The following is a 17,384-nucleotide window of genomic DNA, read 5'->3' on the forward strand; positions in this document are numbered from 1 at the left end:
CTCACCACGTATAAAGCAATAGGCCGGTCGGTGGCAAACTACGCAGCGCCAGTGTGGACGGCGGGTACTAGCGATATGCAGTGGAGAAACTTACAAACATGCCAGAATGCAGCACGCACGGCTATAGGTTGCCATCTCATGTCGTCCGAGCATCACCTCCACCAAGAAATCCAGATGCTGGCGGTGAAAGAGCACAACACGTTGCTATCGAAGCAGTTCCTCGTGGGATGTTACCGTGGAAATCACCCCAATAACGCCCTGCTTCGAAATGAACCGCCTCCCCGACATGTCAGACGTCACCTGCACGACTGGAAATCCGACGTCGAGCCGTGCGTAGACCACCCATTCGACGCAGAGAAATACAGAGCGGCGCTTAANTCGTAGACCACCCATTCGACGCACAGAAATACATTCCCACGACAGCCGGTTCTACGTACCGGAATGACTCGGGTTTCACCCGACCAAGGGCTGTTGTTTCGGCGATCTAACCCCGTTTAGGTCGGCGAAGTATCTCAGAAGTTGTCCGTCCATAGGGCAACATTCACTACGCATTCTCCTACTCAGGGCTGGCATCGAGTCAAACCCTGGGCCAGAAATATACACCTGCTGTGTATGCCGAAGACGATTACACCACAACTCCACCTCAGTCAAGTGTAATGCCTGCGAGGGGTGGAGTCACCTCAGGGTCTGCTCGGGACTACGGACACACAGACAGTGGACCACGTCTTACGTGGCCCCCTGTTGCTCAAATAAAGCAGCCTCCACGGCAAACGATAGTCCGCCCGTGCAGCCCCACACACTCACACAGCAACCACACACAGTCGCCACAACACAACAACATACCACAGCCACCACAGACCACATAACACACACAACCGCACCACCACCCACACGCCGCCGCCAACAACTCCTGGTTCCCCCTACAATCTGCACGGTATGTCAGACCAGAATATTCCGTAATGTGACATCAGTCAAGTGCAACACCTGCCTTGGCTGGTGCCACTTTAGGGCATGTTCAGGTCTGCGTACCACGCGAGATTGGACGGGGAACTTCGAGGGCCCGTGTTGCGCTGCTCGGTCGCAGACGTCAATTGCGACGCACCCCACCACCACAACAGGGCGGCAACCACCTCAGCAGCACACACAGCCAACGGCGGCAAGAACATACACATCACTCACACCCCACATCACGACACGTCTCCCGAACCACATGAAGCTCCTCCAATTCAACTGTAACGGGCTACAGAGCAAGATTGAGGAGATAACCGTCTTCATGTGTCGGCATGGTATATTGATAGCTGCGGTCCAAGAGACGAAGTTGCACAGCAATTCAACTTTGTTGAATTGCGCCGGGTACAACGTGCACCGTCGAGATCGCGAGCGAGATAATGGTGGTGGCTTAGCGTTCATCACGCACCACACCGTGCAGTATCGTCTTATCGAAGCAGACATCGACCGCAGGGATACCACCCTAGAATGTCAGGGCATCGCTATCCGGTCAGGCGATGTCGAGCTCGAAATATTTAACATATACATACCCCCTGTCACCTGCTGCCCGGCAGGATATCACCCTGATATAGGTGCGCTCCTCAGAGGTGAAAACCGTATGGTAGTAGGTGACTTTAATGCGCACCACGATCTTTGGCACTCAAGCCTGTCAAACGATCGTAGGGGAACAGACTTGGCTGAGCAGATAGACGATTCGACATTCTGCACAATGAACGACGACGCACCCACCAGGATTATGGGTAACTGCAGTAGCTCGCCAGACATCACCATAGTCAGCGCTGGTCTGATAAACAGCATAACATGGCGACCTATGCTGACTTTAGCATCAGACCACCTACCCATAGTCATCTCGATAGATAAACCAACCGACTTTGCCTCCGCCAAACACCGGACCTATATCAACTTTTCTAAAGCTGATTGGAAAGGTTACGCGGAGTTTACCGAAAACACCTTCGCAGCGCTCCCCACACCAACCGACGTCCATCTCGGTGAACGTAAGTTCCGCAGGGCTATCACTGCTGCTGCAGCTCGCTTCATACCGGCAGGATGTATATCGGACCCACGTCCAAACTTCCCTGCCGAAGCGGCTGTTCTAGCCGATGAGCGTGATAGCCTTCGTCAGGCCGATCCCGGAGATCCCCGTATCAGGGATCTCAACGCGGAGATTCGGCAACTAGTAAACGTACATAAGCGGAAGAAGTGGGAGGAGCATCTGAAGACCTGTAACTTCACCTCTGGTGTGAGCAAGCTTTGGTCAACCGTGAGGTCACTGTCTAATCCGACGAAGCACGACGACAGAGTCGAAATTTCCTTCGGCGACCATGCTTCGTCGGACCCGGAGCGATGCGCGAGCTATTTTAGCCGGCAGTTCATACTGCATCCTCCGGTGGACAAAGCCAAGCGTCGAGTGACCAGAAGGCTGCACAAACTGCCAACAACTTGTGCCCCCCTTGCTTTCACTTGCGGTGAAGTTCAGGTGGCCATCGGGAAGGCGAAAGCCTCCAAAGCCATGGGTCCCGACGGAATATGCATGCTGATGCTGAAAAATTTGGGTCCTGCGGGGGTAGCGTACCTAACGGAGGTCCTCAATTTGTCAATGGCCACTCTCATCATCCCAGACATCTGGAAGGTGGGGAGAGTGGTCCCACTGCTCAAACCGGGGAAACCTGCCAACAAAGGAGATTCGTATCGTCCGATTACACTCCTTTCCCCGGTAGCGAAGACACTCGAGGCCTTGCTACTCCCGTACTTCACAAACCACCTGACCCCAGCGAAGCATCAGCATGGTTTCCGTAAAGTGCACAGTACAACAACAGCACTTAACGCCATAAACACTCAGATAACTCGTGGCCTTAACCGTAACCGTCCCTGTGAGAGAACGATTCTAGTAGCGTTGGACTTGTCAAAGGCGTTTGACACCGTCTGCCATTCCACGCTACTAGAAGATATAGAGGCCTCCTCTCTCCCACAGAGGCTCAAACGGTGGTCGGCAAATTATCTGAGTGGTCGACATTCGTCGGTAATGTTTAGAGACAAAACGAGTAAGCAGCGAAAAATAAAACAGGGGGTTCCTCAGGGTGGTGTCCTTTCCCCGCTACTGTTTAACTTTTACATTTCAAAGCTCCCTCAACCACCAGAGGGAGTCTCGATTGTCTCTTATGCCGACGATTGCTCGATCATGGCGACTGGGAATGGAATTGATGACCTGTGTTCGAAAGTAAACGGATATCTCTCCGAACTTTCTCGCTTCTTCACTGCAAAGTGTCTAGCCCTCTCCCCTACGAAATCCTCCGCGACCCTGTTCACAACCTGGACGAAGGAGGTCAGGCTACCGCTGGGGATTCACGTCGATGACACACCAATTCCGACGGTGAATAACCCCAAAATACTCGGAGTAACATTCGACAGCCTGCTCTCCTTCTCTGCGCACTCAACCGCTATTGTCAATAAAGTACAGAGCCGCAACAAGGTCCTCAAGTCGCTAGCCGGCAGTACTTGGGGCAAAGACAAAGAAACGTTGCTGGCAACATACAAGGCAATAGGCCGGCCGGTTTTGAACTACGCAGCGCCAGTGTGGTCGCCAGGGACTAGTAGGACGCAGTGGACGAAGCTACAGACGGGACAAAATACGGCACTTAGGACAGCGACGGGATGCCTCCTGATGTCGCCAGAACATCACTTGCACGGCGAGGCGCAAATGCTCCCAGTTAAGGAGCACAACATAATGCTCTGCAAGCAGTTCCTGATCGGGAGCCACAGAAGTGGCCACCCAAACAGACAGCTGCTTGCAGAGGAGCCCTCGCCTAGGCACGTCAGGAGGCATCTATATGAACTGACGGACGAAGTCCAGAGGTTCATTAAGCAACCTCTGGACCCGACAGCGTACAGACAGGCCCTGAACGGCATTCACAGGGACTCAGTCTCGAGTTATGTAGACTCTAGACCTGTGAATGCCGTTCTAGGCATACCACCCCCGGACATTGACGAGACAGAGCTTCATCTGCCTCGGGAGACACGCACTACACTTGCTCAACTTCGCTCCGGCTACTGCAGCAGGTTAAACTCCTACTTGAGTAGGCTGAATGAGGATGTGCCGAACGAATGTCCGGCATGCGGAGAGACCCCGCATGACTCGAACCATCTCTTCGCATGCCCGGAAAACCCGACAACCCTAACGGCCCTGTCCCTGTGGACAGATCCCACAGAAGCTGCACGCTTCCTAGGGTTGCCGTTAGTGGAACTTGACGACAACGACTGAGATACCAACCGATCTGGGCGGGGTTGTTGTAGACGCTACAACAAAAATAACAACAACAACGCACAGAAATACAGAGCGGCGCTTAACCACCTACACACCGATGCAGTCAGGTCGAGTCTTAGCACCAGAAACGACAACATCGTTCTAGGTGGTCGACCGCCACCCATCAACATCGACGAAGCCGAACTGCCAAGAGAGACCAGGTGCACCCTAGCACAACTCCGTTCTGGGTGGTGCCGCAGATTAAACAGCTATCTCTCCCGGCTGAACCCAGAAGTGGCAGACACATGCCCTGCATGCGGGCAAGGTCCACACAACACCCAACTCCTCTTCGCATGCGCCTCTAACCCCACGACCCTGACACCAGAAGCACTATGGACCGCGCCTATAGACGCTGCCCGCTTTCTCGGCCTCAGGCTTGTCGAGTCAGAGGACGAAGACGACCCTTGACGAAACCCCGGGGGGTTGAGTACTGCTGCTACAACAACAACAACAACAATGCGATTAATATTAAAATGTACTTCACGAACATCGAAGAATACAATGCTAAATATGTTAAATTGGCTTAGTATAAAACAATCAATTACCTATTACACATTGAAATTTATACATAATATAAAATTAGGAATGTTACCAAATTACTTGAGTGATAGAATACATTATAATAATGAGATCCATGATTATGAAACTAGAAGTAGCCAAAATATAAGACTGCCTAGAGTAAGAATGGAATTCGCAAAGAAGTCCTTAGAATACGTAGGTTATAAAATGTACAATGAATTACCAAGCGAGATAAAAAACTGTGAAAATATTAATAAGTTTAAAGAAAAATTATTTTTATATTGCAAAACGTTGAATATGTAATATTTATGTAACACTGAATTTACTTTGAATTAGCTAAGACCGTAATAATAAAAACAAAAAAAAAAAAAACAAAAAAATAACTCTTAAATTAATTAAGAATCTTGATTTCCGGTCTCGGATTGTTATTATTCGCGTTAAAACGCGTCGATTGATTCCCCTCTTGATTTTTTTTGGTCAATTTTGGCCTGGTTCCGCTGAAGTGCACTTTACCAAAATATCGACGCAGGCGTAAATATTTGCTATTTCAATATTGTTTATTAAAAAATGCAAAAAATATGGGTAGTAGTGCACTTTAGCGAAACCAGGTCAAAATGGACGGAAAAAGTTCGAGAGTGGTATCAATCAACGCGTCTTAACGCCAATAATAACAATCCGAGACCGGAAATTAACATTTTTACTAGCACTTTCCGCACTATGTTTTGATGAATTTCACACAAATGAATGGAATAAATGAACTAAATTGAACACGTATTTATTAGTTTTTATACATTTGTGATGTTTTAAGTGTACACTTTCGCGAGATTCTGTATTTAATAGCAATATTCCGATGGCGAAAATCCGCACAACAATGGGCGCGTTTCTAAGACGTAGCTGTTGTTAAACTGTTGAATGTTTCGTCTTCGAAACGCACAGTTGAGTAGTTCCGCTCAGCTCAACAGTTGGCAACTTTCCGCCATTTTTTCAATCGGAAAATTTTTACGTTACCTGAACTCAACGTGTTGGACTTAGCTTAAACAGCTGATCGTAAAGACTTACGCCGCTTGTATTAAATTTAACGCCGCTTTGTTACGTGGCAGTTGCAAACAAATTTATTCTATTTTATATTACTGATGTTATAAAGTAACTAAAATATTTTATACTAATACCACGTTTCTAAATATATATTTTTAAGATGTTTGCTATATATTTATACACTGTTCAATTCATTATACATTGAACGATTTTTTCAACACGGCGGCCGCATATCTATCAAGCCGTTTCTTAGACGTAATTGTTTTGTCCAACAGTGCCAGCAGTTTCGTAGCAGTTGAGCTATAAACAGCTACGTCTTATAAACGCGCCCAATCTTATGTAGTTAATATAAATAAGATGGGAGGAAAACTGGTGCTGCCACTCTATTAATACAATTTGTATTTCAACTTTAAAAACACCCAAATAATGCACAAGAAATATACTTTTGTGAAAAGGGGATTTCTGTTCCTTTTCTTCGCACGCAGGAAGGAGAATTCTACGTAGTGAGGGTTATAATCCCTAAGCGCGGCCAAAGGCCGCCTACGCAAAAAGGTGTTCTCTGCAAAAGGTGTTCTGCCCCTTTTCTTTGGCAACACAGAAAGGAGAATTCTACGTTGTGAGGGTTATAATCTCTAAGCGCTGCCGAAGGCCGCCTACGCAGAAAGGTGTTCTCTGCAAATGGTGTCCTGCCCCTTTTTTTTTTGGCAACACAGATAGGAGAATTCTACGTTGCGAGGGTTATAATCCCTAAGCGCAGCCGAAGGCCGCCTATGCAAAAAGGAGTTGGACGCACAAAAACTTTTTTAATAGAGCGCCAGCAGCAATTTACTTCCATTTATTTTTAATAGAGTGGCAACACTAGTTTTCCTCCATTTTATTTATATTAACTACGCAAGATTGTTGTGCGGATTTTCACGATCGGAATATTGCTATTAAATACAGAATTTTGCGAAACTGTACTCTTAAAATATCACAAATGTATAAAAACTAATGAATATGGGTTCAGTTGAGTTCATTTCCTCCATTTATTTGCGTCAAATTCATCAAAACATAGTGCGAAAAGTACAAGTGTTTTTTTGCGAATAACTCTTTAATGAATTAGAAATGTGATTTTCCGGTCTCGGATTATTGTTGTTCGCATTAAAACGTGTCGATTGATAGCCCTCTTGAATTTTTTTCATCAATTTTGGCCTGATTTCGCTAAAGTGCACTTTTACCAAAATATGGATTATTATTATATATTTTCCAAAGGAAAACATACATTTTTGTAAAAAAAATGGCCGTAATTGAAGATTTTTTAGAGGTTGTAATTTAAAAAGCACATATTCCTATTGAGAGTTAACCATATGGAGATCAAACTCCCCTGTTTATTGACAAAATATTTATCAAACCCCCCCTAACTAGAAAGGGGACAGTCCCCGCTTTCTAAAAAGGCGTAACCCCGCCCCCCCTTGGGCTGCTCCCACAGGCCCCTAAGGAACCGTTTGAAAAAAGGGGAAAAACGGAATTTTCTTAGGCAAACTGAGCAGTTTGAAGTGGAATATGACCCAACTAACAGAAACTGTGGGATTTTTTAATACAAGAAATTATGGCAAATTAGATATCGGGAGATTTTGAATAAAGAATAAAAAAGTTAATTAAAAATAGAAAAAACAAGTTTTTATTAAAAAAATGTTCTTTTTAACAAATGTATTTTTGCGTAGAATTCATTTCTGCGTAGGCGGCCTTCGGCCGCACTTAGGGATTATAACCCTCAGGCAGTAGAATTCTCCTTTCTGTGTTGCCAAAGAANTTTAATTTGCATATGCAACCAAAGTCAGACGCGTGATTTTGAAGGTTTTTATTTAATGAATTGTGATTAATTGGTTAATATTAAAGTCGTAAAGCAAGTTATAACTAACCGAGTAAAGTGTAAAGTGAAGGGGAATACAAAAATGTATTCGTTCCCACGACAGTCGGGTCTACGTAACCGGAACGACCCAGATTTATATCTGGCCAAGGACTGTCACTCCAGCAACACTCCCCAAAAAGTCTTTGGGGAGTTTGTATGCTGTTACAACAAGAACAACAAAAATGTATTGGTGAAGTGGCTGCTTTAAGGAGAATAGGAGTGATAAATGTACACTAATTTCCAAATTTTACAAAAAAGGGCATATTTCAAACCCAATTTGTAAATAAATTAGTGACCAAAATTTACAAAAGTGAGAGTTAAAATAATGCGTAGACCCTAGACTACAGTGCGGAATTTTTTTTTGGCCGGGCAACCCCTTTGGACGGAATAGCCGTAAATAGTTGTGAACGCTACTAAACCCCACCCAAAAAGTGAAATAAGGGAGAATTTATGAAAAAATTCGTTATAGTTTTGCTAAAACACACACATGTCGATGTACACTAAAGTCAACCCTCGGCAAAAACCAAACTAGCCGTTTGCGGAACGCGTGACCCTGTTCGTTACATCGTGAATGCAAATGTCATGAATTAAGTACCTTCTCTATTGCGCTGTTGAGTTTTCCAGTTATTCTGCGACATACATTTGGCGCTAAAGAATTCGGTGCTTGTGGGAGTTCCAATATAACTGTTTTAAGTCCAATACTAGAAATATCCCGGAGCTGTTCTACATTTGATATCATATTCAAACAAAGAGTATCAACAATAGTCTCGACTTGACTTTCTTTCACTTTGATCACTAATGGGCCTAAGCACTTTACCGCTAAATTTTGGACTTCGCCGTTTTTATCCTCGAGAAGTTTCAAAACCATACGTACAACCTTTTTCTCAGACTCGTCGTCAAGCTTAATACTATCCTTTTGTAATTCCGTCATCAAATCATTTGTCGCCATAAAACGAAAATCTTTGTCGCTGGAAGTCATCTGGGGAAATAGATTTAGTTACACTGCGCAATGTTCAATTTAAAATGTACAATACCTTTTCCAACAAATTGGCTATTTGGTGATATTGATACGACATGACTAAAAAGTTTTAAAATTCGAACACCTTTATACACTTTTTTAGCCGGTTCTCTTGTAAGGATGAAACGATACGAGTAAATCGAAGTTACAAATGTCCGATACAAGTAATTACGAGTATGTACTCGATACTTTTGTTTCGATACCACCCTGCAAAAAACTGCTGACCTTATTGATAGAAAACTATCGATTGTACGCTCCATAATGGGCTGTTTTTGCTTATGGGCTGTTTTTGCTTACGCGTAAAAGCACTTTTAGCGCATTTAGCTCTAAATGCTACTCTAAGGGCCGGTTTCTCCATCTCTGGTTAACACTAACTCCCCGGTTAAACATTGTTATCGACGTTCTAACTCCATGCATATAACAGGGAGTCGATAAGGTCGGTAACGATGTTTACCGGGGGATTAGTGTTAACCGGAGATAGAGAAACCGGCCCTAAATGTACATTTATCCATACAAAATTCGTCACGTAAATGCAGCTAAATGCAACTCCATTTATGCATTAAGAATCTAAATGCTAAAAGCAACCATGTGATCTTCCAAAATTTCCACGATTCGAACATGGTTTAATGAGAAAAAGTGGCAACATTGCATTTTCGAGTATACAGTGGCTAGCTGCGTTTCAGTGAATTCCGATCGAGAATTCATTTATTATTTTCCATTATTTGGATAAATAAAAGTTAAGAAAATTCAATATCGATGTGATGCTGATAGAAATCTGGATCAATTTGTGATCAATTCTGTTTGTTTTGTTTCCTAATTAAGTGAGGAAATTTTAATTGACAGCACCGACAAATGAATATATACATAAACAAATGGTCGGTCATGGTTAAAACAATTCAAATTTTTGTATTGAAGTTTTGGTTTAAAATTTATTTTTTCCTTTTCAGTAGGGTTTTTGCACATAATCTTCTGCGTGAGAATTGATCGTAACAGATACGGATCTGAATAAGCGACTGGAACACGGCTGCTTGTCAAAAGCATACGATTTCGAACTCGCGTTAATGTACATTTGCTAAATGCGATAGCATGAACGCTCTTCGAAAACATATGTTCGCAAGTGCTAAATTTTGCATTTTAAATGCAACAAAAACCCTGCAAATGTACATTTACGCGAGTTCGAAATCGTATGCTTTTGACAAACAGCCGTGTTCCAGTCGCTTATTCAGATCCGTATCGATTACGATCAATCCTCACGCAGAAGATAATGTGCAAAACCCCTACTGAAAAGGAACAAATAAATTTTAAACAAAAAATCCAATACAAAAACTTGATTTGTTTTAACCATAACCGAACTTTTGTTTGCGTATATATTCATTTGTCGGTGCTGTCAATTCTCATTGCTGTCAATAGGTAACAAAATAAACAGAGTTGATCACAAATTGATCCAGATTTCTATCAGCATCACATCGGCGTTTAATTTGCTTAACTTTATCCAAATAATGTAAAATATTCAATGAAATCTCGATCGGCGATCACTGCAACGCAGCTAGCCACTGTATACTCGAAAAAGTAATGCTGCCACTTTTTCTCATCAAACCATTGCCCAAGTGCGTTTTTTGATTGGATGAAAAGAGAAGGCACGCCTCTGTTGCGCACTTTCACCACAATTATAACGAGTTGTCCCTTCTTGTTCTTATCTACGTTCTTTGGCATGTGGCATCACGTTCACAGCAAACCATGTAGTTTGCGAGAAGCATTTCGCGAGCTCCGATTTGATGGGTGGCGCACAACGAACGCACTTGATGCCCAACTCTGTTCCAACGCTCTTTATAAGACCACCTTTGTAAGTATGCTTTAAGATCAGAGCCTTAGGGCCGTTTGCACCATGTCTAGTTAACGCTAACTGGAGGTACATCCTTCAGTTAAGCACGTTAACTGCTTTATCGATCACATGTTATATGATGGGTGTCGATAACGTCGATAAAGATGTTTAACTGGGAGTTAGAATTAACTAGACATGGTGCAAACGGCCCTTAGAATATAAATGCATGTAGGTGGTAAAATTTAAATATTTTATTTATGGAAGTGACGGTGGGAAAATATGTGAACCAACTGCTTACTTAAGTGAACTCTTAAGTGAATCAATTATATCAGAAGTGGTAAAAAGTGATTCCGTAGGAACAACTGCTCAATGTGTGGCACATACTAGTTGCCATACGCAAACTTAGTAAGTTGTTTAATGCCATACATATATATGTATGTACTTTTCTATTCAGTTTTCTTCTTCCACATAACAAATTTCTTAGTCCCATTGTTCTGCAGTGTACAATGCAGCTGGAGATTGCCCATTTGAAAGCGCAAAATAAGCAGCTGCTTAAGGAGAACGCAAAACTTAAAGCCCTGCTGGACGAAAATGCATCTTTGATGTCTTCCATTCGGTCCATATTCACCAACAGCTTTGGAGAGACCTCGGCATCACTCCAGGTATATATTTAATTCACTAATACATTTTCTAAAGCTAATTAACAATTAATTAGAACACCCACGGTTTACCAACCCTATTGATCCAGGGGCGAAGGTTTTCGCATTTGCGGATGCTCAGCATCTGTTGAAACTCATCCGAAATCATTTTATTAATACTGGATTTGTTTGGAAAGACCGTATAATAACCACGCGCGCAATAGTTGATGTTATGAGGTATACATCTGTATCCGACCTATCTATAACATTCAAGTTAACAGAAGAGTACTTAGCTGTAAAAGGGATAGGTATGTTAATAATAACTATTCTATAATCTCGTAGCTAATATAATTCACGCAAAATTTCAGGCAGACAAAAGGTAAAATTGGCGACACAGTTGCTTTCTAACACGACTGCAAAAGCCATGCTGCGCTGCTACGCTCTGGGGTCGGACATAGAAGAAGCGATTGAGACAGCTGAACTAATTCAGTTGGTGAACGATTGGTACGACATGCTCAATTCCTGCATTAAAACGTTCAATTATCCTGGAAAGGTAATATTTCATAAAGCTCGCAACTTATTATCTGCATATAATTTACTTAAACGGACCACTTGTACGGACGATGCAGCGGCAGCTCGAGATTTTGGAACGGATGAATAATTTCATGTCAGATGTTATCATTCCTCGCAAAAATAGCATACAACAATTTCAAAGTGGTGTTTTGGTAACAAATAACGCACTGTTACAGTTGTACGAGTATGTGGGAGTGAAGTACAACTTCAACTACGTTGTCACACGGCGTCTAAATCAAGATTTGCTGAAGCACTTCTTCGGAAATATACGAAGCAAGGGAGGATTAAACGACCACCATACGCCGAAGGAGTTTAGGTACAGGCTCCGAAAATACATTTTAGGTAAGTTTGCCAAAAATCATCTTTTAAATGTATATTTAATTGTATATTGTCCACACCTGTATACCTAATCTCAAACCAGTTAACGACAATATTCAGATCGCTATCGGAAGTGGCTGACGTGTGTTATGAATGTCGCAAGGTTATGATAGCGATACGATATTTGTCGCTGACTCGTTTGAGAATAGCCCCTCTGAATTATTTTTCAGCAAGGAATGCCCAAAATCTGAACAAAACAGGCAACGCCGAGCAGGATTCTGTTGAATGGCTGAACACATCAAACCCGCAGGTATTGTGTGGAAGCGGGGTGTTCGAAAATAGCGCACCACATGAACAGGAAGTAGGAGAACCAGAGCATTTGGAGGCAGAATCAGAGGTCGTTGACGCTCTGAATGTCGCTCACGCCAATGGCGATGGCGATGTGCTGGAATACGATCCAGATGTGCTAGAAGGCGAAACCGATGTGCTGGAAGGCGACAGCGATGTGCTCCATGGGGGAACCGATGTGATGCATGACGATGCTGACGTGCTGCATGGCGATGCGCTAAAATATATGGCTGGATATATAATTCGCAAGCAACATCCCAGCGAGCACGAAGACACCAGTAACGCAACTTTTACGTGAGTGGATCAGGTGTCGAAAGGGTACCTTAAAAAGCCTTCACCCCTTTTTGTAGACCGTATTAGGAGCTTGGAGTCGGTATTCCTTGCTGTTACTTTACAGGAAATAGCGCACTGCAAACACGGTGCAGCGAACAAAGGTGGCGCCGTCAGTGGTACCGCTGCTTTGGTTTTGCCGATTTTGACAGTTGTGGTAACTTGTAAATAAACCTTTGTTAACAAATCAGCGAAAGAGAAATATGAATTATTAGTGAAAACTCAGTTTAAATTGTGTTAATTTGCAATTTGTGAGAGATTTTTGAGTTGAAGACTGCGTAAAAACTAATACAATGAAGTGATGTGTGTTAAATTGCGACAGCCGACAAGATGCAAGAAGCCTAGATGCAAGTGTAGCGCTGGGACGAGTCGCTGCATTTTGTGTACATAGGGCACGGCAAAGCCGTTCCCGAAATATTTCTTTATTATTATTTTAACAGCATATTCTCACAATGATTTTGTTTCTGCTCCACGCAGCCTCCGTTAGCAAGTTAACTAATCAATCCCGCAGAGATTTTGCTGAAGTAGCCTCAATTGCAAAGCAATGGAGTGCACTAAAATGTTCACTGTTCTCTAATAGATTAGGTGAAAAATGCAATATTTTCGCATTTAGCAAAATTTAAACACGTTTTTCGCTGTAAAGTGAACAGCTTTGGCAGTTTCAACTCGTTCTTCTTTTCGCCCTATTCTTTGTTTACTTGTGGTACACAAATGTCAACGCCCAGGACGGCGCAATCTTGTATTAGTTGCGTTCCAGATGCTTCACGATTTGCAGGTTTTTACAGGAAGTCGTTCCAGGTGACCACCTCCCATAAGGTTTATTAATGGGGAAAACAGCATTAAAATTGCATAAAAAGTAGTATTTTTTGCATAAAATCTGTGGAAATTATTAAAAAGAGGAGGAAATATCCGGCGCAAGTATTAAATATATGTTAGATGGTAAGCCGGGGTGTATCAATTTTGGGTAAATTAGCGTCCTTAAATTTCGAAATATTGCAGTTTCAAGCATTTCTGAAATTTACCGTTATATGAAAAGCGGCCGTAATTTTAGTCCGATTTCAATAATTTTCAACGTTTTGCTTTTATGTGGCAAGCACAATAAAAATACCGAGTTTGGTACAAATTGGTAGAACGGTTACCGATATACATATATGTGATCATAAGTGGGCGGTGCCACGCCCATTTTCCAAAATTTTACCATAAACGTATTTCTTGGTAAAGAATTGTTGCAAGCATCAATTTTGAATAAATTAGCTTTAATATTTACTGATTTATCGAAGATTTTGTATTTCTCTAAATTACCGTTATATGGGATGTGGACGTGGTTATTGCTGTATTATGCTGTAGGCCAACAACTGTGCCAAGTTTGGAAGAAATTGGTGCAGCGGTTACCAAGATATACACATGTAACCATAAGTGGGCGTGGCTACGCCNTGGACGTGGTTATTGCTGTATTATGCTGTAGGCCAACAACTGTGCCAAGTTTGGAAGAAATTGGTGCAGCGGTTACCAAGATATACACATGTAACCATAAGTGGGCGTTACTACGCACATTTTCCAAAAATTTATAATATTCTTATTTTTCGCCTGAAAATTATTGTAAATATCAATTTTCAGTGAATTATCTTCACTAGTTACTAAAATATCGCAATTTTCGTATGGGAAGTGGGCGTGGTTACAGTCCGATTTCGCCCATTTTCAATACCAACCTACCTTGGATTAACGGAAATCTACATACCAAATTTCGTTGAGATATCTCAATTTTTGCTCGAGTTATCGTGTACACGGACGGACGGACAGAGAGACATGGCTTAATCGATTTCTCTATTCATTCTGAGCATTTATGTATACATTTGTCTATATCTATCTCGATTCGTTTTGGCTGTTACAAACAACCGTTATGTGAAGAAAATTAATATACCCTTGTGCACAAGTGCGCTCGGGTATAAATATGACGAAATTGTAAAAAGTCTCTGTGTGCATGCACAAAACACATTTCAGGAAAAGAAAAGAAGAGATATTACTGAAAAATTATGTCTAGAATTGTTGCAGCACAGTCTATATTTGATTGGACGACCGATGTGCAGAAAGCCTAAAGCAGGGCCTTCTGAACAAACCAGCTAACGTAGACCTTCCAGGCAGCGTCAAGCAGTTTTTCTTTAAATGCCGGATATTGTTTAGATTGCGCCACCCAAAATCACTCTTTAAACTGGTAAAATTAAATATTAAATTATTTACGTTCAAACTTTTAATCATATTTATAGTTCAGAAATCGTATCCAATTGAAATTGAGCAGGCATATGTCTTTGTACAAACTTCCAGGCATTAAACACAGTCAGTACCTACCAGTGTCAGTATTATATCCGCACTTACATTTACATATATATGTTTTTTTATATTATAATCTATGTGATAATATAATTATCTAATATGATATAATCTATTTCTAGATTTCACTGCGTCAATGAACCAGCTATCGCAACGCCTACTGCATATTTGCAACGTACCTGTAAACTTACATCTTAAAGGCACGTTCCCTCGGTCACGTGATAAACATTGTTTCACCACCAACTGGCACTACGAGGTAGCAACGCCACCGTTTATTGTGTCGGTTAGTCACAGCGAAGATGAGAAATTCATCAGCACACCGACATCATCCCCGCTCTAAGAATCGGGCCTGAAAATGTCAGTCGGAATTAAAATCCATGGCAACGCTTGTTGGTACTTGGGATTTCAAACAGGGGAGACTATAGCTTTAATATTTGATGAACTTAATGATATGTACGTAAATTTCTATTTTGATTGCAGATGTGTATTTCCGTATCACAATTGGAGTTGTTGTCTGAGCACATTCAGTTGAAAGCTCCATCATTTGTGGTCACTACCATCAATCAAAACAAGCACATCCACGCGCATTTATATCCAATGGTGTTTATTTACACCTTAGAAGTACTTTCGAATGTTCATAAAATTTTGATACTTCGCACATACCCAGCCAGCAAGAAAACGTACATTTTACGATCTTTTTATCCACGACTTTTCATCCAGTTTCTCTTCAAGAAAATATCCAGTTACGAGCTAGTTTACGATGATTTTGTTGGCAGGGTACGTATATATGTATGTATGTATGTGCTTATTTTATCTCATTTAAATTTTTGTTCTTTGTAGGTCTACAAAACGCCTAACAGCTAGGACTGTGTCGCCCTTGCTTCTTTATCGACTGCGCTATTAATATTGTGGACTTTATTGAAACTATTTTTAGGTATGTACATATTTAATTAATTGTCCCTGTCATGTGGGCAAGTGATTTAAATTATGCACGCTTAAAATAAATACATATATAAGCATGAGTGTGTACGCCTTATATGAAACTATTTTGGTAATAATTTATTATGTTTGTATAATTTTAACTCTTGCAACTAGGGCAATTTTTAATCTTGAGGGTTTGCTTAAAATACAAAATCAAATTCCTATTTCAAAACCATATTTTTTTTTGTTTTGGAACAGAGCATGTGGCATCACGTTCACAGCAAACCATGTCGTTTGCGGGGAGCATTTCGCGAGCTCGGATTTGATTGGTGGCGCACAACGAACGCACTTGATGCCCAACTCTGTTCCAACGCTCTTTATAAAACCACCTTTGTAAGTATACTTTAAGATCAGAGCCTTAGAATATAGATGCATGTAGGTGGTAAAATTGAAATATTTTAGTTGGGGAAGTGACGGTGGGAAAATATGTGAACAAATTGGTTACTGAAGTGATCCCTTAAGGGAATCAATTATATCAGTGGTGGCTCAATGTGTGGCACATACTAGTTGCCACACGCAAACCTAGTAAGTTGTTTAATGCCATACATATATATGTATTGTTACGATTATCCTTGAAACCTCGAGGGATTTCCCAAATATCTTTCGGTTCGTATCTCTGGATTGTTAAATAAATACTAACGGTGACCAAAGTGTTGTACGATTAATTTTATTGTACAACAAACAATTTACAATACTCGCTAATACGGTAAAAATACTTGTTAAAGCATATATTTAATACTATATTGGCAGTAAGCTAACTTCTCAATGTGTAAGCATTCCGAAATCAAAGCGAGACAGTCTAGTACCGTTTTTGTCAATGTATTGTGTACTTGAGTGCCGTTTTTGTATATGTGTTGTGTACATGTTTATTTATAAACGTGTGTGTTCCTTTTCATTCGTACGTGTTTATTGATATATCTGTACTGTAGTGTTTTTGGACGGTACTAGCTCTTACTGCCAATATAGGAGTATTACATATATGTGTTAAAGCAATAACAACGCTTTACTAAACTTGTTAACACAATTAAACTTATAGCTTGCTTATTCGCAACTCACTTCTCTGCTCACTTTACTTGTAGCTTGCTGACTTGTAACTCGTAGCTAACTCACTTCGCTGTGGCGGCGCCCTTATATACCTGCGCTCGCACTTATGGCAACTCTAGAACGTTCTGAAGTTTATCGCTCATTCTCTTTCTCTCGCTGTTCGCAGTGTTCATCCAACTTGACGTTTCTCTTTGTGGAACATTCTACGTCATTCCTCGAACATTCTGCCT

At 41.8% G+C, this 17,384-nt stretch overlaps 2 protein-coding genes across 3 annotated transcripts in view; one reads left to right on the top strand and one right to left on the bottom strand.

Moving 5' to 3' along the window:
* Positions 1 to 4,766, top strand: part of LOC108372295 (uncharacterized) — a 4,993-nt gene extending 227 nt beyond the window's left edge. Inside the window, exons 2-3 of one of the 2 annotated variants that reach the window (XM_017627946.1) lie at positions 1 to 377; positions 4,354 to 4,766. The exon at positions 1 to 377 is cut by the window's left edge and continues 1 nt beyond it. In XM_017627946.1, the coding sequence (XP_017483435.1) occupies positions 1 to 377; positions 4,354 to 4,717 (741 nt within the window). In that variant the 3' untranslated portion in view covers positions 4,718 to 4,766. Of the gene's footprint in view, positions 378 to 4,335 lie in introns of both variants that reach the window. The other variant, XM_017627947.1, reaches the window with a different exon arrangement.
* Positions 4,767 to 7,993: 3,227 nt separating this feature from the next.
* Positions 7,994 to 8,980, bottom strand: LOC108372292 (cullin-associated NEDD8-dissociated protein 1-like). The gene is made up of 2 exons (XM_017627942.1): positions 8,789 to 8,980; positions 7,994 to 8,733 (listed from the first exon to the last, which is right to left on the bottom strand). The coding sequence occupies exons 1-2, from the start codon at positions 8,828 to 8,830 to the stop codon at positions 8,335 to 8,337; spliced, it is 441 nt and encodes a 146-aa protein (XP_017483431.1). The 5' UTR covers positions 8,831 to 8,980; the 3' UTR covers positions 7,994 to 8,334.
* Between the last annotated feature and the right edge of the window lie 8,404 nt (positions 8,981 to 17,384).

This window comes from Rhagoletis zephyria, unplaced genomic scaffold (assembly GCF_001687245.7).
Source record: "Rhagoletis zephyria isolate East Lansing unplaced genomic scaffold, Rhagoletis_zephyria_1.1 Rzeph_scaffold_05606, whole genome shotgun sequence".
Classification (NCBI taxonomy): Eukaryota; Metazoa; Arthropoda; class Insecta; order Diptera; family Tephritidae; genus Rhagoletis; species Rhagoletis zephyria.

Coding starts and splice junctions, on each gene's coding strand:
- LOC108372292 (XM_017627942.1), bottom strand. CDS start 8,830: ATGTCGTATCAATATCACCAAATAGCCAATTTGTTGGAAAAG. Junction 8,734..8,788: donor TAGCCAATTTGTTGGAAAAG/GTATTGTACATT, acceptor CTATTTCCCCAG/ATGACTTCCAGCGACAAAGA.